We start from the raw sequence: 20,653 nt of genomic DNA on the forward strand, positions 1-20,653 counted from the left end.
CCTATTTTATTACCCCTTTGACTTTTCATTCTCACTAACCAAAGCATCTTGGCGCGTAAAATGTCTTTGAAGTTAGGTTCATCTTCTTTTACTAGCGCGTCTCCATCCTCCTCAAAAACACAGCGCCAACTCAACGAAATAGCACGTATTTACAAAACCTGCACTGTAAACCGCTCTCGCGCTTCTGGAGTTACAGGTCCTGGAGCGTTCAGTTATGAGGTCATCGTGACGAGAAATGGACCCTTGTAGACAGGAGCTCCTGCCTCGTCTATTTTATGGAGCAGTGACGATGCCCTTCGCGTTATGATATCATCTCTACAATCAATCTTGGTCTTAAACCAAACCTCACAACATCAAATGCCCGTTCTCATCTCCATCAACAAACGCCACAAATCATCAGTTCTCATTGCAAACCATCAAATTCATCCTCACAAGCCTACGATCCCCATTAACAAACTCCAACACAATCATCTTCACAATGGCAGGCCTTCCAACCAAAGACGACATCAAGGCCCAAGCCGTCGACGGCCGACCAATCACCCAAGCTGAAGCCTCAGCCATTGCCTCCGAAGAATCAGCCCTCACCGGCAGCGGCCCCATCAAAGGCGGTGCCGCAGCCACCGCTCAGAGTCTACACGACAAGCAGCAGAACTTCCTTGAGAAAGCGGGTGAAGTGGTACGAAAGCCTCCTACCGAGGTGACAAAGGAGGATGCTGCTGAGGTGCAACGTGCAGAGGTAATATATCGTGCTGGTTTAGTTGGTGATGATTTACTGACTGGTGTAGGCTCGTGCAAAGGGTGGTCCTCCTGGAAAGGGATCTACGGCTGCTGATGTGCAGTCTGTTGCGGACACGAATACACAAGCTTAGAACCAGATTATGCTCTTCCAGAGTGATACCGGGATGAAACAGTGGTGTTAATTGCTTCAGAAGGGTCCTCGAGAAGGAACTCAAAGAAAAAGACATGATTAGGCATGTAGAGTCGCAAGGAGAGGCCGGAGGCGAGGGCAGGCCCAAAATAAAGTTCTTCTAATCAACATTCAAGTTATCGTAACTTGACGCTAATCAATTGCGTCTTATTACGTATCTGTGCCTTAGATACATGCCCTGCAAAAACTCGATTAAACCTCAAATGTTATCCATAATACCCTCAGCTAAAATATTACTTGACGACTTTGATATAAATCTATATTATTACTTCACAGGACCTTTTACTCGCTACTGTAAGTCAGGCCTAAATCTATTTCGACTACGGAGCTCAAAGGTATGCAGATTATTCCAACCATATATATCCCATAGTTTCATCCGAGGCAATTTCATCAAGCAGGGACTTACCAAGACCTGCTTTTTTGTTTTTTCTTTTTTCTTTTTCAGCTTTCACCTACCCACCTCCCAGATCAGGCAATGTGCCCGTTCAAATGACTTCGGAGCTTGGCCTACTGATTCTGCTGATGCAACGCTCTGTTGGTTGTGTTTTGTCCCACTTCTACATGCAACTAGGCAAATCAGGAAGCGCTTTGACAGTTCAGACAGGCAGCCGAGATCAGATCAACATTCTCACAGATAATTCAAAGGTCAAGATTAAACTCGAAATGTCATTCATTTATAAGCCCGCCGCCAGTCTGGATCCTATTCGTCACCATTCCTACTCGTAGGAGACGTTTGAAGATATGTTGGCCGACACTTGTTGGCGGACCAAACCCCGGATCACGAGTTCACAACCCCAGCATGATCATTTGCAGCGTGGGCCGTAACTAGGCTTCATATGGACTGCTACTGCATCAAGACTGGGTATGCAGTCCTGATTCATTTGGTTATCTGTGACGAGGTTGGCTCGGATACCCGGATGATTGAATACATATATCGATAGCATCCACTCCTCATTCAGAAATGATAACCTCCCCTCTCAAATGTGTCCACCTTGAAATTCCGAGTGTATGATTATAACTTGAGCCAAGCCCGGAGAGTATGCGATCCGATATCGGCAGTCTTGCTTGGTCCAACTGGCGAATTATTCCCTCATACGATGTCTTTTCTCGTAAAACTTGGCCTAATTTTTTCTCTCTTCGCGAGCTGGGCATCATGCTTTACCAAATTTATACGGCCCCCAGAGAGGGACCCGGATCAAGCAGCCGATCTGGACATGACGAAGAACAACCATTATAACGATGGAGAAACGATCCCGATTTTATTTAATACCAACATTAAAAAGGTTGACCTTTATATTTGGCAATTTATTGACGCTGAAAAAAATGCGACCTCTCTCTTAGAAAGTAGTAGGACTTCGTCCCTTTTGTTTATTGTATTTCTAATTGAGCCGCCTAGGCGATGGTACATCGGATCCTACTGGCTGGAAGGCTCAGTACGATATTTCCAACGCGACCGAGAACAACGAGGATTGCATTTATTGGTTTTCGTTGATTGACAGCAAATATGGCGGGACACTAGCGAAATCCCAATACGTAAACGTCAGCGCGCCGAAAGCCGAGGAGACGAAAACAGTGACAACTCTCACCACGGAGACTACGACAGATTCGTCCACAAGCAGAGATACAAGTTCTACACTTGAGCCTAGTTCGAAATCTGGATTGTCTCGCGGTGAAATTGCTGGTGTAGCAGTCGGTGCCACGATTGGAGGTCTATTGATTCTTGGGGGTATTGGATGGATGGTTTGGAGAAAACGGGCGAGAAGGAAAAATGATGCGGCGCCGGCAGAGCTTCCTGGAAATTACAACCAAGACCAGCCTCACTCTGAGAGACCGAAGAGTGAGCTACCTGCCGAGCCTGTGATTTTTCCTTCAGAGCGTCCTAGGAGCCCTCCTAGAATCTATGAAGCACCATGATTAAAGAAACGAGAGGAAAGGTTAGCATAATAATATATCATAATTAATACACCCTTATTACCTAAACTTCTTATCTTATAATTCCAATCCACTCGTCTTACAAGTTTCATTCTGCTTGTTCTTTTCAATTTCCAAGTCACAGGTTCCAACACTTCAACCAATAAACAAAGGTCGTTTATCATCTACAGCACCTTGAAAGCTATCATCTTACTTGAGATCCTTATCAGTAACCTCAGAAATATTCCAATCAATCAAAGCATCACTGCCCAACACCCCCTCAATTAGAGTCGTGCTCAAATCCCACAAGTTGGACGCCAACTCAGGATTTGAAGCCTGACTCGTTTCCTTGCCCTCCTGGTCAGGGTCAGAGAAGTAGTACCCATTCAAATCCTCCTCCTCGATCTTGGGTGAAGTCAATGCCCAGAGTGCACTGTAGGATCCCTGCTCAACGTCACGTCCGATGGCTAGCATAGCCCAGGATAGAAGTTTTCCTGTCAGGCCGGGGTAGGCGTCTTTCCACTGCTGCTGCATCGCGGTATTAACCTACCATTTTGTCAGTATCATGCTTCGATTGAGGAATGGGTTCACTTACCGCTCCAGGATGGACAGAAAGGGCATAGATCCTATCCTTGTTCTCCTGAATAACCTTTCCAGCTAATCCATACTTTGCAAATAAGATCATCGCAAGCTTGGTTCTGTTGTATCGAGCCGTGGAGTCAAGATTCGGATCGTTGATCTCATCCTTGCTTCTGAACTGGATGTTCGAAAGCTGCGCGAGACGATGCATCTCACTAGCCTCAAACACAACTCTCGGGGGCGGCGTATTCTCCATTTTACCCGTCTTTCTCAGCAGCGGCCAAAGTTGATTGCACACATAAAAGTGGCCGAGAAAGTTTACACCGAAATGTCGCTCAATCCCATCAGAATCCAAGCCAAACTGATTCGTGTTGATACCTGCTGAAAGAACTAAAAAGTCAAGTCTGTCAAGAGATTCTCGCAGACCGCCAAAGACTTCACGGATTTGAGCGAGGTTTCCCATGTCGCATTCTTTCCAGTCAACCTCAGCGTCAGACTTTTCGTTTTGAATGGTTGAGATAGCATCCTGGCCCTGTTCTTCTTTTCGGTTGATCATTATGACCTTGCAGCCTGCGTGGGCGAGGGCGCGGGACACTTCATAGCCGATTCCGAGGGCGCCGCCTGTTACAATTGCGACGCGACCTTCGAGATGTTCGGGTTTGACGACTTGAGGGCCAATGCCTGTTGTTTTTTGGAGGATAGATTGCATGGTGATGTTGGTTGATTGTCAATTCAAGAGGATAGAGTATTGGTAACGAGTATGCAATTTCGGAATGTGGAAGACAGTTTTTGGTTATGAAGGAGATTCTCTGTATCAAGTGAGCTCTTGTCCTATATACTCGCCTAGAAGTCGTCGTTGAAGCCATCCATGTATCACTGTGACGTTGGCGAAGGAAGGGTTATTGACAGGGTAGGCAGTTATGAATGACATCATTATTTCTTCAACATCGCATTCTAGTGTTGCATTTTGCGCAAATCGATATCATCAAAATGACACAATACTAACTACATAATTGTATAATAGTGTCAAAGCACAAATTAAAGCAATAGTCCAAGACCTGAGGGCTTTCAACGCTTGATTGTGGTGGCTTATCAGATAAGAACGGCGACAATTTTGTAAAATCCCGACAATGGCGAAAATATCAAGGTTTCGATAAACGAGGAATAGTCTTCCCTAGATATGGATCAGATAACATTCAAATTATGTAAATATTCTCACAATTAGGGATTAAGGCACTGTACCCGCGCCCATGCATCTCTCGACTCCATCGTCGTCGGCGATTATTCGCGTTTAAAGTTCACCAGTCCAGGGTAACCCCTTCTAAGCGAAAGCCTGTTTTCAGCTGAACAACGTCAGGTAGCATCGTGAAAAATTGAGTTCGCGAGTAGCGGAAATTGGCAGGAAATTAAACATAAACAATCTTCGGCCGAACCTAACCACAATCTACCAACCTTCACCGTCTCCTCACAAGGCAGCAGCAGTACTCCACTGATCAACCGACCGAACATGTGCTAAAGAGTCTAAACGTGAAATACAAATGGTGATCTTCACTTATTTTGCAAATCTTTATAAGATAAAGCCGTTGTATTTCCCAGCCTGCAGATCTTTACACGTGGTGTGGCAGTCATTGCTGAGACCAGATGTCATGGCTGGCTGTGCGTTTTGGGGGTTGTTTGGGGGTCTTCTCTGTCGGCCGACACGACGTTACAACCTTGACGATGAAAAAAATCCTAAGGCTGAGTGGAAAAAACACCGACGGAGCCTCGGGCCGGGTTAAAGTGAAGAACGCCAAGTCTCCGAGATTGATTCAACTTCCGTAACGGGGTTAGCTATCTAAACACGATAATGACTGAGTCACTGCTTCGAAAACGGGTCATCAGTCAAACACCTCCAGCTCTCAGGGTCCTCAGTGCCCTTTGCTTCAGCGACAGGTGTCAACTGTCACGAGCTCCATCATTCTCGTGGTCCAACGTCAGTGGCTTACTTTCATCTAACCAAGCGCTCTTCTCCGCGATATCACAAAAGCCTCAAATTTAAAATTACCCATCAGCCCGGGCGCCTAAACGTGCATGTTGGTGCTTTCCGTCGGCGACCGGCAACTTCTGTATTCAATCTAGACCAGGGGTATTTTCACCAATCCCTGTAACAAATCGCGCGACAAAAGGGCCTTCTTGCCTTAGCGCTTATCCCTGACAGAATGTTTGTTAAGAAATAGGTGGAGAGATGGTGAGTTAACTAACGGCGCTTTTTGGTGGGGTTTAAGCGATAACAGCCTGATTTGAGATCTAGACCCAGCTACTTGGGCGAAAAAGGAAATCACCGGACTTAAGCAGGGGGAAGAGAAGTGCTGTTGGTTTGGAGATGTGACAAATTGTGAGGAAGCGAGAAGACAAGATTGACAGAGTTGTTTGTGAAGAGAAAGAAGACAGTAAATAAGATGCTGAAGGTAGTGCTATTGTCGCCAATCTATGAGTATGAATGCCATCCTGTCAATCGGAAACATTGATAGACTGTGAGGATCATATCGTCCGGGGATCAACGTTAACGCAAGGGTCAGCAGCCTTACAGCAAAAGACCACCATGTTCCTGCACTAGCACTAGCCAGGGGGGTTCGACCCTCACCCATCCACAACCGAGTCACCGTGGTCTTGGCAGTTCATCCCAAATTGTACGCCGTCCACATGCCAGTCCAGTCCACTACCTACTACGCCTCTTTTCAATAATGGCGCCTCCATCGTTAAAAACATGACGCTTAGCCTCTCTCTCTCCCTTCTTCCCCCCTCAACCCCCATCAGTCACTCTTTTGAACACTCTTGACCGTTTGAGTCAAGAAGTACTATGCCCATGATGGCTAATTCACTCTTTACTTTTTTCCTTCTCACATTCCTTTCATTCTTTGTCTCTGCTCAAGACGATGCTAACCCCGGTGATGTGAACCCCGTCCCTCCCGTCGGGGAGATCAAGACCGAAGATCCCATCTCGAGTCCTCTCACCGAGGGATGTCCTCAGCCTTGTAGCATCGCGGGCAACGACCCTGCCAACTGGACGCAGCTTCACAGCCTGGAGGAACTCGCGGGCTGTACTCTCCCTATGCTGTTTGCGCTCAACGTTGAGAACGATTACAGCGAGAGCGCGACTTTGTATACCTGCGTTACCGAGACGGAGTCGACTTCTACAAAGCGGGATGAGGTCACCAAGGTTCAGGCTAGAGCGGCGGAGAGCTCTGTTTCTCTGGCTAGTAACTGCGGTGCTGAGAAAGCTACCGTAAAGACGACCTCGTCTTTTGGAAAGGCTGTTCTTCGATCTGGTAACAACGTCGCTGCCGCCGCTGGTCTTCTTGCCGAGTATCTTGACAACGGTGCCACATGCGGCACTACCATTCTCTTCGCCAAGTCTGGCTCTTCCATCGCTGGTGTTTACGTTGGCGGTGAAGTCCAAAAGGGCAGTGCTTCCAACATTCTTCGTCAATCTACTGCTCGTCTTCAGAAGGGTGTTCAGGCATTCCAGGCCTGCAATGCTAATGACAAGACTGCTGAGACTATCGGCCTTTACGCAGCTGATAATGTGAACGGCCTTGAAGCTGTTCAGAACGCTGTGAGGACTTGGTCTCATGGTCAGTGTGTCAGCATCGCTCAAGCTACCAAGGAGTCTATCAACCTTGGTGTTCTCACTACCACCACCGTCAAGGCTCGAGATGTTGAGCTTCGCTCTCGTTTCGCGGGCGTTGAGTCCCTTCTTGCACCCCGGGCTGATTGTAAAGCTATTCAAGTCGTTTCGGGTGATTCTTGCGCTTCGCTCGCCAAGAAGTGCAAGGTTACCACCGCCAACTTCAACAAGTACAACCCCGCCAAGAACTTCTGCTCTACCCTTGCTCCTAAGCAGTGGGTTTGCTGCTCTGCTGGTACTCTTCCCGACAAGACACCCCAGCCTAGCAAGGATGGAACATGTTTCATTTACAAGATCAAGTCTGGCGATGGCTGCTACTCCCTCGGCCAGAACTTTGGTATCACTCAGAAGTTCATTGAGGATGTCAACAAGAACACCTGGGGTTTCGCTGGCTGCAACCGTCTCCAGCTCGGTCAGCCTATCTGTCTCAGCAAGGGCAAGAACCCCATGCCTCTAGCTATCGCCGGCGCTGTCTGCGGTCCTCAAAAGCCTGGATCGAAGAAGCCCTCCAGTGCCAAGACAGGCTGGGATCTCGCCAACATGAACCCCTGCCCCCTCAACGCTTGCTGTTCCGGCTATGGTTTCTGCGGCATCACCTCTGAGTTCTGCACCAACACTACCGCCAAGGGTGGTGCCCCCGGTACAAGCCAGCCCAACACTCCCGGCTGCATCGGAAACTGCGGTACCAAGATCGTCGGCAACACCAAGAAGCCCGCCAAGTTCCTCAACGTAGGTTACTTCCAGGGATACAACCTCGGCCGACCTTGCTTGAACATGGACGTCACCAAACTTTCCGAGGTCACTACTCCCTACACTCACATCCACTTTGCCTTTGCCGGTCTCAAGTCTGACTTCTCCGTCCTTCTTCAACCCGATGTTCGTGCGCAGTTCCTCAAGTTCAAGGAAGTCAAGGGCAGCTGGAAGAAGATCATCTCCTTTGGCGGCTGGGCTGGCTCAACTGATGCGTCGACATACCAGCTCTACCGTGATGCTATCAAGCCTGCGAACCGTGACAAGTTTGCTTACAACATCATGACTGTTCTGAACAACCATAAGCTCGATGGTGTTGATTTCGATTGGGAGTATCCTGGTTCTGCTGGTTCTGACGGTTCTTCTACCGATACTGCCAACTACGTTGCGTTCCTCCAGGTTATGAGGAACAAGATTGGAAAGAGTGGAAAGACTATGTCTGTTGCTCTTCCTGCTGCGTATTGGTATCTTAAGCCTTTCCCTGTTACGAAGATTGCGCCTCTTGTGGATTACATGGTCTACATGACCTACGATCTCCACGGTCAATGGGGTATGTCTCCTTCCTTGACTCTCAGTAATAATTCATACTAATGTCTTATAGATTATGGCAACAAGTTCATCAGCTCCGGCTGCCCCAACGGCAACTGTCTCCGCTCGCACGTCAACAAGACCGAAACCCTCGACTCCCTCGCAATGATCACCAAAGCCGGCGTCGACCCCGCCAAGATCGTCATCGGCATCTCCAGCTACGGCCGCAGCTTCCGAATGAAAGACCCCAAGTGCACTGGCCCAACATGTCAATTCACCGGCAGCTTCAGCGTCTCCGAAGCCGAGCCTGGTGTCTGCACCGGCGAGGCCGGATACCTCTCCGACGCGGAGATTCGCCTCATCGCGTACGATGCTAAGCAAGGCAAGAAGGGCGTTACGGCCAAGACGTGGTATGACAAGGACTCGGACTCGGATATCATGACGTTTGGAACGAAGGGCAAGGGTATGACTGATTGGGTTGCGTATATGGGGCCTACGACGAAGCAGAAGCGTACGGATTGGGCCAAGAGCTTGAACTTTGGCGGTGTTGTTGATTGGGCTATTGATCTGGAGACCTGGTTCTCTGCCAAGCCTTAGATAGTTCTTTTGTCATGTTCCCGTTGCCACGGATTATATATATACTAATAGCTCATGAATTTGATGAACTAAGACTATGGTGCTTTGGCGTCTTCCTCGTATTGCTTCCATCGATATTCCCTCTCAATTCCTTTCCGTCGCTGCGCCGTATCACACAGTTTTTCGTTCCCGCATTCACACTTTGCACCCTCACGAAGCCAGCGATATGTTAGACTCCATCGGACCTGTCGTAATCGCACTGTTCCATCGGGAAGAGTATCTGTTTTGCGAGATTTAATCCCGTGCGTCCAGTGTAATCGGGAATCACCGCTCATCTGCATCATACTCCTCGGTAACAAGTCAATTTCGATCTTCTCGCCTGTTTCTTTATTCGCGAATTGCATGAAGAGTGGCGAGCCGAGAGATAGTGAGTAGAGCTGATCGAAGGGGCCGTGGGTGTCGACGTGAGGGGGTATTCCTGTTCCTGGGGCGTATTGTTGGAGACAGACTTGATCTGGTGGACGGCCTTCCGTTGTTGGCAGTAAAGGGACTAGCCATTCTGGAAAAGGCTTGAAGGGTGTTTCTTCATCGATGCCGAATGTTTTGTAGCTGAATGTGTAGCCGTAGTGAAGTGATAGTCGCCCAGGACGAGTTGGCCATTCTAGCTCATTCTCAAAAATGTGAATGAGCTTTTGTTCGTGCTCTGGTGTGATAAAGTCTTGTTGCATGAAGATTCCTGAAGGTTTTATTGGTAATTCCTCCATTTTAAGTGCTATAACTTGGTGTATTTCATATTTTAGTTGCGATAACTGACATAATTCAAGGTCTGTAACCTCGTACGAGATGAGTCCACGCGACATTCTGAGTTTTCATATCACGTGATGCTCTCATGTAAAATCCTAATTGACCAACAGTTAAAAATACGCAAACCATCATAAGCGTCTACAAACTCAAATAGCTCAAAATTCTGGATTCATCCTACTTTAGTGTGTCCTGACTCCTCCATGCTCTTGCTCTCATTAAATCGTTGCACCGACTCCCGGGCCTTGATAAAAAGCTCCCCGCAACCAGTGATGCAGTGTCTTGGTACTATTGGTCAGCGTGGTGCCATGAATATCTGAAAGCTGACACTGCTTCTTTCATCTCTCGATGACGTCCAAAGCTAGCTGGGTGATAGTGCTTGTGAAGCCGCAGATCCTTAATGACGAGCTATATAACACTCTTCTCTATCCTAGTCTCCTTCAATCCGATCAATAAGCGAAAGAAGCCTGCTGGTTGTATGAACGATGGCTGATATTGACGAGGCTATCAAATATGTCAAGAAAGCGATCGGCACCAACCCAACAAACGTCGAAAATTTAGAACAGCTTGGCAACCTTCTCAACGACAGATATCTTAGCACTGGTATGCTTGTGGATCTAGATGCATCCGTTCTTGCGACGAAGCAGGCTATCGATGCGATAACAGATGACGGCGCCGAATTGGCAGACTGCTCGAACACCCTGTGTTACCGGCTTCAAGATAGATTCATGGTGACAGAGGACGACGCAGACCTTGAAGAGGCCATTCAATTCTCACAAAAAGCAGTCGAGTTAACGAGTGCATGCAACGCTAGATACCTGAGTAATCTCGCCGCATCATTGAAGATCAGGTTCTCTGTTACTGGAGAGCTCAAGGATCTGGAAGATGGGATTGTTCTGGCAAAACAGGCCGTTTCTGTGACGGAAAGCGATGACCCGGAACTGCCAAAGTGGTTGAATAACCTTGGAAACCATCTCAGTAACAAACACTTGATCACAGGTTCTTTGGAAGACCTAGAAGAGGCGATCAAGTTGAGCAGACGCGCAGCCGCTTCGACATCTGATGCAACAATGCGGGCTCTCTTTTTGAATAACTTGTCGGCGAAATTAGATCTCAAAGCTGAGGTCACTGGTAACTCGAACACGTACGAGGAAGCCATCGAACTGGCCAAGGAAGCCCTTACTCTGACGCCAGACGGACATCCGGATCAGGCAAAGTGGCTAAACAATCTCGCAACTCACCTAATAGAGAAGTTCGACAGGTCATGGGACTTGAACAACTTGCAAGATGCAATCAATGCTGCAAGTCAAGCTGCGGATCTGACACCGAATGGGCCTACGAAGGCTCTGTACCTCGACACGGTCGCAGATGCGTTGAATCGAAAATATGACAAGATGGGTCTGTTGACAGATCTTGAAGAAGCTATTCGCATGACTGAGATGGCTCTTGAGATGCTTCCGAGCCATCACTCAAAACGGCCACAAATTCTTTCTACGCTTTCAGATCTTTTTAGTAACAGATACCTGAGAAAAGAGATGATAGGAGACCTCGACAGAGCGATTGAACTATCCAGAGAGGCTGCTGATGCAAAGTCTGATAATCACCCATATAAAGCGATTTACATCGATAGACTTGCAATGCAACTAAATCTCAGATCGTCAATATCTTGGGTGGACCCTCATCTCTGGAAGGATTTGGAAGAGTCGATACAGCTGGAGAGAAAAGCGATTGCCATCACAGAGAACAACCGGCCGACCTGGTCCTTCAAGAATAATCTACAGGCTATGCTTGTTATAAAGTACGGCTTGACAAAAGACCAAGCAATACTCGATGACTGTACTCAACTGCAAAGAGAAGCGCTTGAAGAGATCCCAGAAGGCCACCAGTACCGTGCAGAAATGCTTACCAGCTTAGGTTATCGTCTCAGGGACGGAGCAAAGAACGACTCAGACCTCGAAAAAGCTTCCGAGTATTTTCTCGAGGCGCTGCAAAACACAAATGCTCCTGCAATAAGCCGTGTAAGAGCTGGCTCAGCTCTACTACAGTGCTGTCCCGATAAAAAGAAAGCCTACCGGGCTGCCCAAGTCATCATGGGTCTTCTGCCTCAGCTAATAACGAGGTCACATGAGACCTCGGATAAACAGCATGCTGCGGGCTCGAGAGCTGGTATGACGTGCAGTGCAGTAGCCGCAGCTTTGCAAGCGGACAGGTCGGTCTTTGAGGCGTTGCAGGTACTTGAACTTGGGCGCGGTGTGCTCGCAAAGTATAGTGAGGAGATGTTGTTGGGTCCTTTACAGTTGGGTCACCTTTCACCTCAACAAGCTAAGACTTACATTCACCTTCGCGACGAATTGAAGTTTCCAAATACCCCAAGCCAAGGAAATTCTCTCCTGGGCCATGTTACTCAGCTCAACAAGCGTTGCGACATGGCAACAGAGCTAGAGGAATTGATCGTTGAGATACGAAAGTTACCTGGGTTCGAAGACCTTTGGACCGCCCTGACGGAGGCAGAAACACTTGAGGCTGCTGAGCGCGGAACAATCGTCGTCATCAATGTCAGTCGTGCTCGATGCGACGCGCTCCTCATCGAGAAACACCAAATGCGATCTTTGGCCCTTCCCAATATTACAAATGACCTCTATGAATTTGCTCGTACGGGCGACTTTGGTAGCTTAAAGGTTCTAGAATGGATGTGGGATAATATCACTCAGCCAGTATTGGATACTCTTGGTTATTATCAAGTTCCTGAAGAGGATGCATGGCCTCATGTCTGGTGGATACCCACGGCCTTGTTGACTCTTTTCCCGCTCCACGCTGCAGGATATCACCGCAAGGAGTCTTATGAAACTGTCCTTGATAGGGTAGTCTCTTCCTACGCTTCTTCTATCAGGGCCATCATACGTGGTCGCCAGAAAGACCTTTCATCATCGTTCTCTAGCACGGCTGTACCGCGAGCGTTGCTTGTAGGCATGCAAAAAACTCCAGAAAGTGGAGCTTTGCCCTTTGCAAACAAGGAAATAGACATTGTACAGAAGTTATGTCAATCAGCCGGCCTAGAGACCGTCCGGCCGAGGCCACGAAAAGAAGAGGTATCCGAGCATCTATTAGACTGCAAAATGTTCCACTTTGCAGGCCATGGCTACACCGATGAAAACGACCCCTCCAACAGTCATCTACGCTTGGAAGACTGGAAAGAGGACCCGTTTCGCGTCGCCGACCTGCAGCGAATGAATCTTCGCGAACACGCGCCGTTCCTCGCATATCTCTCTGCCTGTGGTACTGGACAGATGAAACGGTATAACCTGGTCGACGAGAGCATCCATTTGATCAGCGCATACCAACTAGCTGGCTTTCGTCACGTCATCGGTACGCTGTGGAAGGTAAGTGATCAATGCTGTGTGGATGTAGCTAAAACTACGTATGAGAGCATGAGGGGGTCAGGCCTGAGTGATGAAGGTGTGAGTTGGGGGTTGCATCGGGCTTCCAGGGAGTTGCGTGATAAATGGGTCAAGGAGCAGAAACAGGGGAGAAGCTCGTTGACAAGAGGTGTTCCAGTCCTAGGAAATGGCAACGGTCATAGTGTGACGTTTAAGAAATATTGTCAGGATGAGAAGGGGAGGGATATCGTAAGTGTAGAAGAGGAACCTGAAGTTGGCGAACAGCTACAGTGGGCCCCTTATGTTCATTTTGGTGTATAAAGATAACAATACCAGTCTCGGATAATTCTAGGTCTTTTAATGGCACAATGCACTATGATAAGAACAGCCTCTTCTCTGAGGTTCCGTGATGTAATACTCATTGGCTCCATGTTGGAAAACGAGGCGTGCATCGTTGATCTTCGTTACCCCGCTTAGAAGTGCAGACACCGACATTATGAAAGGGCAACATGTAACGACTCAGCCCAATGAATTTTCAAGGATGTGCGAAAATGCTTGGAAAATTTGTGATTTGGTAGAACTAGTCATAGTACATAAAACCAGCCATGTCCCTTTTATCGTCCGTTGTCAAATTACTCTAACATTATCATCACATACCGCTCGTCATGATTACCCCATCATACCGAAACTTCGTCGAGTATCGTGCTCGAGCGAACCCATGCGTTTCTCGTCTTTCAAATTACCTTCAACATGAATGTGTTGGTGAAAGCAAGGTTACATATCTTGACTACACCAATCAGTCCTTGGAACCAAGACGCATTGATGTACCCGAGGACGAGATTTCTCAGCTTTTAATCATGTCACCGTCGGTTTCGACGCGATTTGTCTTTGTTGAGAATATTTCGCCCGGTCTCATAATGCTCCTTGGAGAGAAGCTAGATATCGACCCTTTGTTCTTTGCGGACTATATTCATCATGCTTTCGCGAATCTAGAGAAAACCTCATCGCCTCCGTCACTAGCCACCCTCCCGTCATCCATAGCAACAAGAGATCATATTCATCTTCACTGCCAGAAGGTTATTGATCTCGAGGGAACGGACGATGAGCTGAAGAAAGCTCGGTATGATTTGAAAACGAGGTCGAACGTTCCGCGTCATGTCCGACGTTTGGTCACTCTTCCCGGTAAACGGCTGGCCCTAGCGCAAACGTGCTGTTCTTTCTTCATCAGGCACATTGGAGATATGAGTATTTGTAGGCATTCACCTTAAAAGCAGTTTCAATTGTTTAACCATAATAGGTCTATTCCTCGTGGATCCTCCTGTCACGTCTGTTGTTCATTCGCTTGGTACAGATCTCACATCAATGTACAAAGCAAGTGTTTCGCATGGTAGCTTTGAAGACTTCCGAGCACTAGGATCCTATTCCACTTTCGAGAAATCTCCTTTTGGTGATACCTGGAATAAGTCATCAATGAGGAAAGCATCATACACTACCTCCAGGCTTGTCCACCGCCGGGATTAGACTTGACCTCTCCGAGCGTACTAAGTATTGGTTACTACCCCATCTATATTACTTTGTCCGAATGGAACATCTATAACTTCCTGATAAGTCGGTGTTCTAAGCACTATGAGTACTCAGATCAGCTGAGAGCAGGCTGTTTGCGCGATGAAGTCCTGCTAGATCTCCAACCCTGGAAAAGTCGCAGCAGGAGCAGCCACCGGAAACTCAACATCCTAAGGGATGTTATCAGCTCTCATATATTACCAAGCGATGATCCTGCAGTTTGGAATGCCGTCCTTAACGACATTAACTATCTTCGCGACCAACTCCACGACTATAGTCAATCTCTCGAGCAGATGGTTATGGTAGCGACGTCACTCATCCAGCTGCTTGACTCCCGACATTCAATCTTGGAAGCTATAAATACAAAGCGTCTGACGTTCTTGGCACTTGTATTCGTGCCGTTGGCATGGGTTTCTAGTCTTTTCAGTATGTCAGATGGGTATTCCCCTGGCCATGAACTGTTCTGGGTCTATTTTGCTACTGCTTTGCCGGTACTCGCTGTTGTCCTCTTGCTGTCAGCACTTCCCTATGGTAAGATTGCGATAGCAGCCAAGTCATATAAGGCACGAGTCAGAAACCATGAAATGAGATTTCTAGGGGAACCAGTCTAAGATACCTCATCCAAGCCATGTACAAGCAGGCGGCCACAAGGAAGCATTTCGTATTTTATAGTTCATGTTAAGGATGAATATATATCTGACGTTTCATGAGCTATTTGATGTTATTGTTCGCTCTGAGAAGCCTATTGCGGTGGTATGAACTCGTTATCAGCCCTCTCAACACAAGCCCTGACAACTTCATCCAAGTCCTCCTCTCATATAATATTCCATATCTGGTCGAGAACTAACGCTCTGTTCCCGGGCATGAGCTCAAGTTGCTTCGAGGTTCTGACCAGAAGTAGTGGTATCTGAATCGAAGTAGGTAAAGTCTAGCCGGCAATCCTTACCTAGGGTACTTTTCTTCGGTTTCGCAATATACGAATGAAACCTTATAGTACTGTTCTAGTTATTAAATACTGCGATCATAAACAGCTAACGGTATCAAAGGATTGCCCTTTACATGCACCGTCTTATCTCGGATCTAAGGATCAAACCCACCCGAGTTTACTTGCTCAGAATTTGTAAGGCCTCCCGACGCCATGTATCCCAGCTCGCCTGTGTTCGAAGGTGTTTAGAGTAATGGTCTGGGGACTCGGTGTATCTAGACATCAACTTCGAACGTGTGTCGGGCCGCCTTTTCCAGTCACCTTTAAAGGCATAGCCACATGGACATAAACAGTCAGAGAAGAAGCTATCGCGATACAAAAGGCGCTCCATACACCTCCAAGTCTCTTCATAGTCCGTCGTCTTATCAGTTGCACTGAAATTGTTCGTATTTCTTGAAGGCCAGTGCTTTCCTAGGGTGCCGACATGAATAAGTATATGGCAAAACATGAGTGTATCCATGTACTCCAGTCGAGCATCTAACACACTCGACAAGCTTGAAAGATGATGAATTATCCCTTGCGTCTCGCTTTTCTGATCTTGAGTGCCCCTGCGCTCTTGTTGCAATGATGCCCCATGTTGACACAGTACATGAGGGAATTCTGTATCGCAAACAAGCATAACAGCGCAGTAAAGAGGCCAATGTGGCATTGAAGAGGGGGGGTATTGAACTAGCTCCTTCAAGTCTTGCCGTGGTGGACACTTCGTCACCGTCCATGAGTTATACTCCACGATGAAAGGTTCCATATCTGCCACTACGACTTCTCGTTCCAGTAAAATGCGGAGAAATGATGGATCTGGAGAGAGCAGAGCCGGAAGAATAGCCCATTGAGAGGAGCCGGTCTTTTTATGGCCTGGAACACCATGAAAATCAATACCAAGTCTCTCAAAAGAACTGAGATAAAGGCCTAGAGTATTGGAACATTTGCTCTCCATCAAGTGACCACAACCGGCCACAAAAGTAGGATAGAAATCCGAGAAATCTACCTCTTCAGCTGTCTTACTGCTGAAAGAGCCGCCACGGTCTTCGATCAGTTGTAAGAAGCCTCCAAAACTCTGCTCATCGCTGGAGACCAGATACCAAGCGATGGCTGCCGCAATGTCTGCTGGGCGGGGAATGACGACTTGTATCATGGTATCAATGTGGCTGAGGCGTCTGCTGTTATAGACCAACTGGAGGATAGCAATCCGATGCCCAGAAATCACACTAGCAGCAACATGTTCCAAAATCCATAGAAGATATCCGGCATCGTCTGAGCTCAGAGCGGCCTCGACCATAACGAGGATATCATTAGGGCGCCATCTATCTCCATAGTTTCTGTAACACGCCAACTGGTTCAGGAAACTGCGGTCAAGTCGTAGGAATGCGGTCTGAATCAAGTAGCCGTGTAGATCTTTTCGAACATTGAATTCTTTAAATAACGGCTTGATGTCCGCGAACTTCTCACAGTGCCAACAGATAACCTTCCAAGCCGAGTAGCCTGGTGGTAATTCGACGCTCAGATCTTTGGCGAGAAACTTCGAGCCTGAGATCTTGTCCTGGCAGCCTTTCTCGGCCAGATCATTAATGATGGCCCTTAAGAGTAACGCAGGCGAATCTGATTGGGATGGGCAGCCAATGTCATAACCAGGAAGCAGCAGAGATTGCCAATTTCGACTCGGCCAATTAGCTAGCACAGAAATAGAATGAACCATAGATACGCTCAAGGATGCTGGGTGAAATGCTGAACCAAATAGTTGGAACCCCCAAAGAATCGCGTTCAGGACATCAGAGTCTAACAGAAGTCAATAACCAAGTAATAATGGCATTAGAACAACCTGCCTTGGTGTTTCAGGAGTGGGAGTGGGCTTCCCAGTTTCTCTAGGTAATATTGCAACGCTCGCCATTCAATGTCACTGCTGGCATCGTAGTCAATCCGGTCATCGCCTGGCTGAACTGAAAGAGGGGAAGCTTAACTTCGTTCTTGGTTCTCATGGCAGGCACAATACATACGTTTCAGCTTACAGATATCCTGACCGGCAAAGTTTTGAAGGATGAAGTTGAGATAGATGCCTTGTTGGGGCACTTCCAACATAAGGAAACATTCTTCGAGAGCTTTCTGAGGTTTCTCAAAGTTCTCAAAGGTCTGGGTGATTTGGACTTTCGCGAAACTATGAATGTAATCAGACAAGAGTAGATTAATCATAAAATCCTGTTATACCACTGAAATAGAATTTCTCCATTTGAAGTCTGCCAATTAACATTAGGTCTATCACGATTGATGGTAAATTGCCGGCGAGGCGTGATCGTGCTTGAAGACCGGGACTGGGGCCATATGGTTATGGTATAGTTCTCGACGTCGCGGAGTTGAAAGTCGAAAGCAGGAAAGCTTTTCAAGCTTGCTTTCGCGATCTGAGATATCAGTCTAAGTGCTAACGCTGGACAGGATCTACTTTACCTGACTGAGATTTCGGATGTCGTCGTTTCGTCTATCGTTAGACGCACCTAAATGGGTACGTTGTGGATGTATTGCGACGATCTCGGTCAGTATCCAGCATGCCTTGAGAAGGTTGATATAGGCATGAAACTTAATTTCAGTTCCGTCAGCTAGACGATCCATTTGGGGTCGAGCCTGTTGGACGTTAGTTCGCGTGGTGTTGGAATTATTGGTTCATCTGGCACCTTTAACAGCCACCATTTGCCTGCTTGCAGCCAGTCGTCGATCCCAATGGAGGCCCAAGGCTTATTATCAGTCTCTGCACTTCTTAAGAAAGCTGCGCTGAGTTCTGCAAGAGCCTCCTCATCCAATGGACCTTTCAGAAGAGGACTCTCGCGCGAACGGCGATCACCGATCATGACGTTCCGAAGCTCTTCCAACTTGATGTCCGTTTTTGTTTGTTGTTTCTCAATCCGTTCCAGGGACGAGCTTGTTCGTCAACAGGTAATTCAGAAAGCCCAATAATAGACTTACTTTTGGGCACCTTGCAAAAGAAGGGTTAAGTGCAAATTATGGGACATGAACTAGAGAACGTTAAGCTTGGTACCATTGGGCTATGCTAGGACCCAAACCTTCGCACGGAGCTCGTTGATACTAGACACCTCGAATGCATACTTGACTCGGTTCCATTGGATGCGAAAAGAACGTCTTGAACCTCGTGAATTAGCTCCCGGGTCGAGTTCCGCATATTTATCTGCAAGTCGATCCATTTTCTCAAGCGTCTCTCGGGCTTGACTCATGACTTTGCATGTGTATTCTAATCGTCTCACGCCTGCCCTTTTTATCCACTCTTCCTTATCTCGCACTTCCTCGTTTAGTAAGTTCACTGTATTAGAGAGATTGCCTAGCTCTTGGATCAAAGCGCGGAGCTCCTCCGGTGCGTCGCGCGAAACTTTGTATACTCGAGTGTAGATCTTCCAGCATAGCTCCCCGACGGCAATGAAATCGCCAACGCCGAAGCCGAAGGACATGGTGTCACAGAATCAAGGTACGATTTAGGTGGTAATGCACCAGGGGATGGTTGTGTAGAGTGTATCCGTTTGGAAGCAATATCAAGAGTTAGGTAGGAAGTTTGATGTAAGATCGAGTTTGTTTGTGCCTTTTGAAACTGGTACTGCCAATGCTACCTGAAGTAATGTGTCGCACCTGTTGTTTGCTGACCAAGTCGCTTCTTGAAAGTGATTCGTGGTCAGTTATCGTATCAGGCTGTGCAATCACAAATGCCAGCTGGCACTTGGCAATTGGTCTATGAGTGTCTTGCGCCTCATCGGAATTACAATGAGAAACTCCATAATTGTGCTTGCATTTCTATCCCGCGCCAACGGGCGCTTAATGGACTACAGAATTGGCCCATATTCTCCTCAGCAATATCCTGTTACAGTGGTCTAAATTTATTCTCAGCCTTCTCAACACAATCCTTGACCACTCCATCCAAGTCCTCCTCCGGTAGCCCAAGTAGCTCATTGTGACGGTTGTCTTGAGTTTTGAGCTTTTGCCCACCCGGTGAGAAAATGAACGAATAATAAGCCTGCACGAGTCCCATGATGTTACCGGATCTCCCCATCGTCTTGCCATTCTCAATCCGATCAGCGCTGCTCTCATGCTTGATCTCCCAGTCTGCGTCTGTCGTGTTCGTGACGCGCTGGACGCTTCTCAAGATATCCTTCTGGCTGACATAAAAGCTCGACAGATAGACAGGTTTGTTTCGAAACTGCGCGATTGTTGAGGATTTGTCGTCTTCATCGTTCGGAAGCTCTTTGAGACTTGCAATGGCAGCAGCGGCACGACCGAACTGAGCCAACGTGCTAGTGTTGATCTTTGCTTCACCGTCATCAAACAACGTAACCTTGCGGTTACCTATGTCAAATCCCATGAAAGACTCTCCGGAAGGAAGGCTGTAGTCAAACCAGACGCCTCCGACGAGAAGTATCCAAGAACTGACGCCAACCCGCTCGATCTCTTTGAGAAGATTGATTGGAGGCGCAGCCGGGAAGAAATCATTGACAGAACCTTGGTTTTCGATGACTACGTTTGCGGCGTAGATGTTGGGGATGATATAACGGATCCCTGCTTTTCCAGCTGCACGAACGATGCGATGATGGACTTCTGGGTCGACATTAACAGCGAGGGTAATGATGAGGAGTTGTTGACCCTTCAGAGCTAATGCGATAGATTCTTCATCTTCATAATCGATGGGGACAGTCTTTATGTTATCTGGAAGCTTGGAAGTACTGCCGATCCGAGTCAGGGCAGTGATGGTATGTTTTCCAGTCTTAAGGAGTTGCTCGGTTATCTGGGCGCCTTGTCGGCCACCGGCCTACTTAACGTCAGAGGAACAAGCAGATAAGTGATAAATGGAACATACTCCGACAATTGCAACTCTTTCGATGCGGTTAGAGAAGCCTTCAGGCTGATCTTTTGCAAATCGTTGCGTGGACATGGCTAGGTTTGGGGAATGAATGAAAGTTGTTCTGAGGCTTTGGTGTTGTAAAGGATGAATGTTCGTTAATTTG

At 47.5% G+C, this 20,653-nt stretch overlaps 10 protein-coding genes across 10 annotated transcripts; 5 read left to right on the forward strand and 5 right to left on the reverse strand.

The window, feature by feature from the left end:
- Positions 1-251: 251 nt before the first annotated feature.
- Positions 252-1,132, forward strand: FOIG_02516 (uncharacterized protein). The gene is made up of 2 exons (XM_031199831.1): positions 252-736; positions 786-1,132. The coding sequence occupies exons 1-2, from the start codon at positions 479-481 to the stop codon at positions 867-869; spliced, it is 342 nt and encodes a 113-aa protein (XP_031069599.1). The 5' UTR covers positions 252-478; the 3' UTR covers positions 870-1,132.
- A 285-nt stretch (positions 1,133-1,417) lies between these two features.
- On the forward strand, positions 1,418-1,654 carry FOIG_02517 (uncharacterized protein; the record flags this gene model as incomplete). The annotated part of the gene is made up of 1 exon (XM_031199832.1): positions 1,418-1,654. One exon carries the CDS (start codon positions 1,418-1,420, stop codon positions 1,652-1,654), a length of 237 nt encoding a protein of 78 aa, XP_031069600.1.
- Positions 1,655-1,967: 313 nt separating this feature from the next.
- Positions 1,968-2,906, forward strand: FOIG_02518 (uncharacterized protein; the record flags this gene model as incomplete). The annotated part of the gene is made up of 2 exons (XM_031199833.1): positions 1,968-2,037; positions 2,325-2,906. 2 exons carry the CDS (start codon positions 1,968-1,970, stop codon positions 2,840-2,842), a joined length of 588 nt encoding a protein of 195 aa, XP_031069601.1. The 3' UTR covers positions 2,843-2,906.
- On the reverse strand, positions 2,869-4,369 carry FOIG_02519 (uncharacterized protein). Its single transcript, XM_031199834.1, has 2 exons — positions 3,435-4,369; positions 2,869-3,385 (listed from the first exon to the last, which is right to left on the reverse strand). Exons 1-2 carry the CDS (start codon positions 4,125-4,127, stop codon positions 3,050-3,052), a joined length of 1,029 nt encoding a protein of 342 aa, XP_031069602.1. The 5' UTR covers positions 4,128-4,369; the 3' UTR covers positions 2,869-3,049.
- Positions 4,370-5,919: 1,550 nt separating this feature from the next.
- On the forward strand, positions 5,920-9,746 carry FOIG_02520 (uncharacterized protein). Its single transcript, XM_031199835.1, has 2 exons — positions 5,920-8,385; positions 8,437-9,746. Exons 1-2 carry the CDS (start codon positions 6,258-6,260, stop codon positions 8,958-8,960), a joined length of 2,652 nt encoding a protein of 883 aa, XP_031069603.1. The 5' UTR covers positions 5,920-6,257; the 3' UTR covers positions 8,961-9,746.
- On the reverse strand, positions 9,035-9,703 carry FOIG_02521 (uncharacterized protein; the record flags this gene model as incomplete). Its single annotated transcript, XM_031199836.1, has 1 exon — positions 9,035-9,703. The coding sequence occupies one exon, from the start codon at positions 9,701-9,703 to the stop codon at positions 9,035-9,037; it is 669 nt and encodes a 222-aa protein (XP_031069604.1).
- A 479-nt stretch (positions 9,747-10,225) lies between the features above and the next one.
- On the forward strand, positions 10,226-14,638 carry FOIG_02522 (uncharacterized protein; the record flags this gene model as incomplete). The annotated part of the gene is made up of 3 exons (XM_031199837.1): positions 10,226-13,366; positions 13,918-14,368; positions 14,415-14,638. 3 exons carry the CDS (start codon positions 10,226-10,228, stop codon positions 14,636-14,638), a joined length of 3,816 nt encoding a protein of 1,271 aa, XP_031069605.1.
- A 1,145-nt stretch (positions 14,639-15,783) lies between these two features.
- On the reverse strand, positions 15,784-18,263 carry FOIG_02523 (uncharacterized protein; the record flags this gene model as incomplete). Its single annotated transcript, XM_031199838.1, has 4 exons — positions 15,784-17,438; positions 17,669-17,814; positions 17,865-18,055; positions 18,102-18,263. The coding sequence occupies 4 exons, from the start codon at positions 18,261-18,263 to the stop codon at positions 15,784-15,786; spliced, it is 2,154 nt and encodes a 717-aa protein (XP_031069606.1).
- A 431-nt stretch (positions 18,264-18,694) lies between these two features.
- On the reverse strand, positions 18,695-19,111 carry FOIG_02524 (uncharacterized protein; the record flags this gene model as incomplete). Its single annotated transcript, XM_031199839.1, has 1 exon — positions 18,695-19,111. One exon carries the CDS (start codon positions 19,109-19,111, stop codon positions 18,695-18,697), a length of 417 nt encoding a protein of 138 aa, XP_031069607.1.
- Positions 19,112-19,515: 404 nt separating this feature from the next.
- On the reverse strand, positions 19,516-20,580 carry FOIG_02525 (uncharacterized protein; the record flags this gene model as incomplete). Its single annotated transcript, XM_031199840.1, has 2 exons — positions 19,516-20,457; positions 20,506-20,580. The coding sequence occupies 2 exons, from the start codon at positions 20,578-20,580 to the stop codon at positions 19,516-19,518; spliced, it is 1,017 nt and encodes a 338-aa protein (XP_031069608.1).
- Between the last annotated feature and the right edge of the window lie 73 nt (positions 20,581-20,653).

Source organism: Fusarium odoratissimum (genome assembly GCF_000260195.1).
Source record: "Fusarium odoratissimum NRRL 54006 unplaced genomic scaffold supercont1.3, whole genome shotgun sequence".
Lineage (NCBI taxonomy): Eukaryota > Fungi > Ascomycota > Sordariomycetes > Hypocreales > Nectriaceae > Fusarium > Fusarium odoratissimum.

Bases quoted from the DNA above. Each gene is read 5' to 3' on its own strand.
- FOIG_02516 (XM_031199831.1), top strand. From the start codon at position 479: ATGGCAGGCCTTCCAACCAAAGACGACATCAAGGCCCAAGCCGTCGAC. The intron at 737-785 runs GTAATATATCGT...TGACTGGTGTAG, and splicing joins CTGAGGTGCAACGTGCAGAG to GCTCGTGCAAAGGGTGGTCC.
- FOIG_02519 (XM_031199834.1), bottom strand. From the start codon at position 4,127: ATGCAATCTATCCTCCAAAAAACAACAGGCATTGGCCCTCAAGTCGTC. The intron at 3,386-3,434 runs GTAAGTGAACCC...ACAAAATGGTAG, and splicing joins TTTCTGTCCATCCTGGAGCG to GTTAATACCGCGATGCAGCA.
- FOIG_02520 (XM_031199835.1), top strand. From the start codon at position 6,258: ATGCCCATGATGGCTAATTCACTCTTTACTTTTTTCCTTCTCACATTC. The intron at 8,386-8,436 runs GTATGTCTCCTT...AATGTCTTATAG, and splicing joins CGATCTCCACGGTCAATGGG to ATTATGGCAACAAGTTCATC.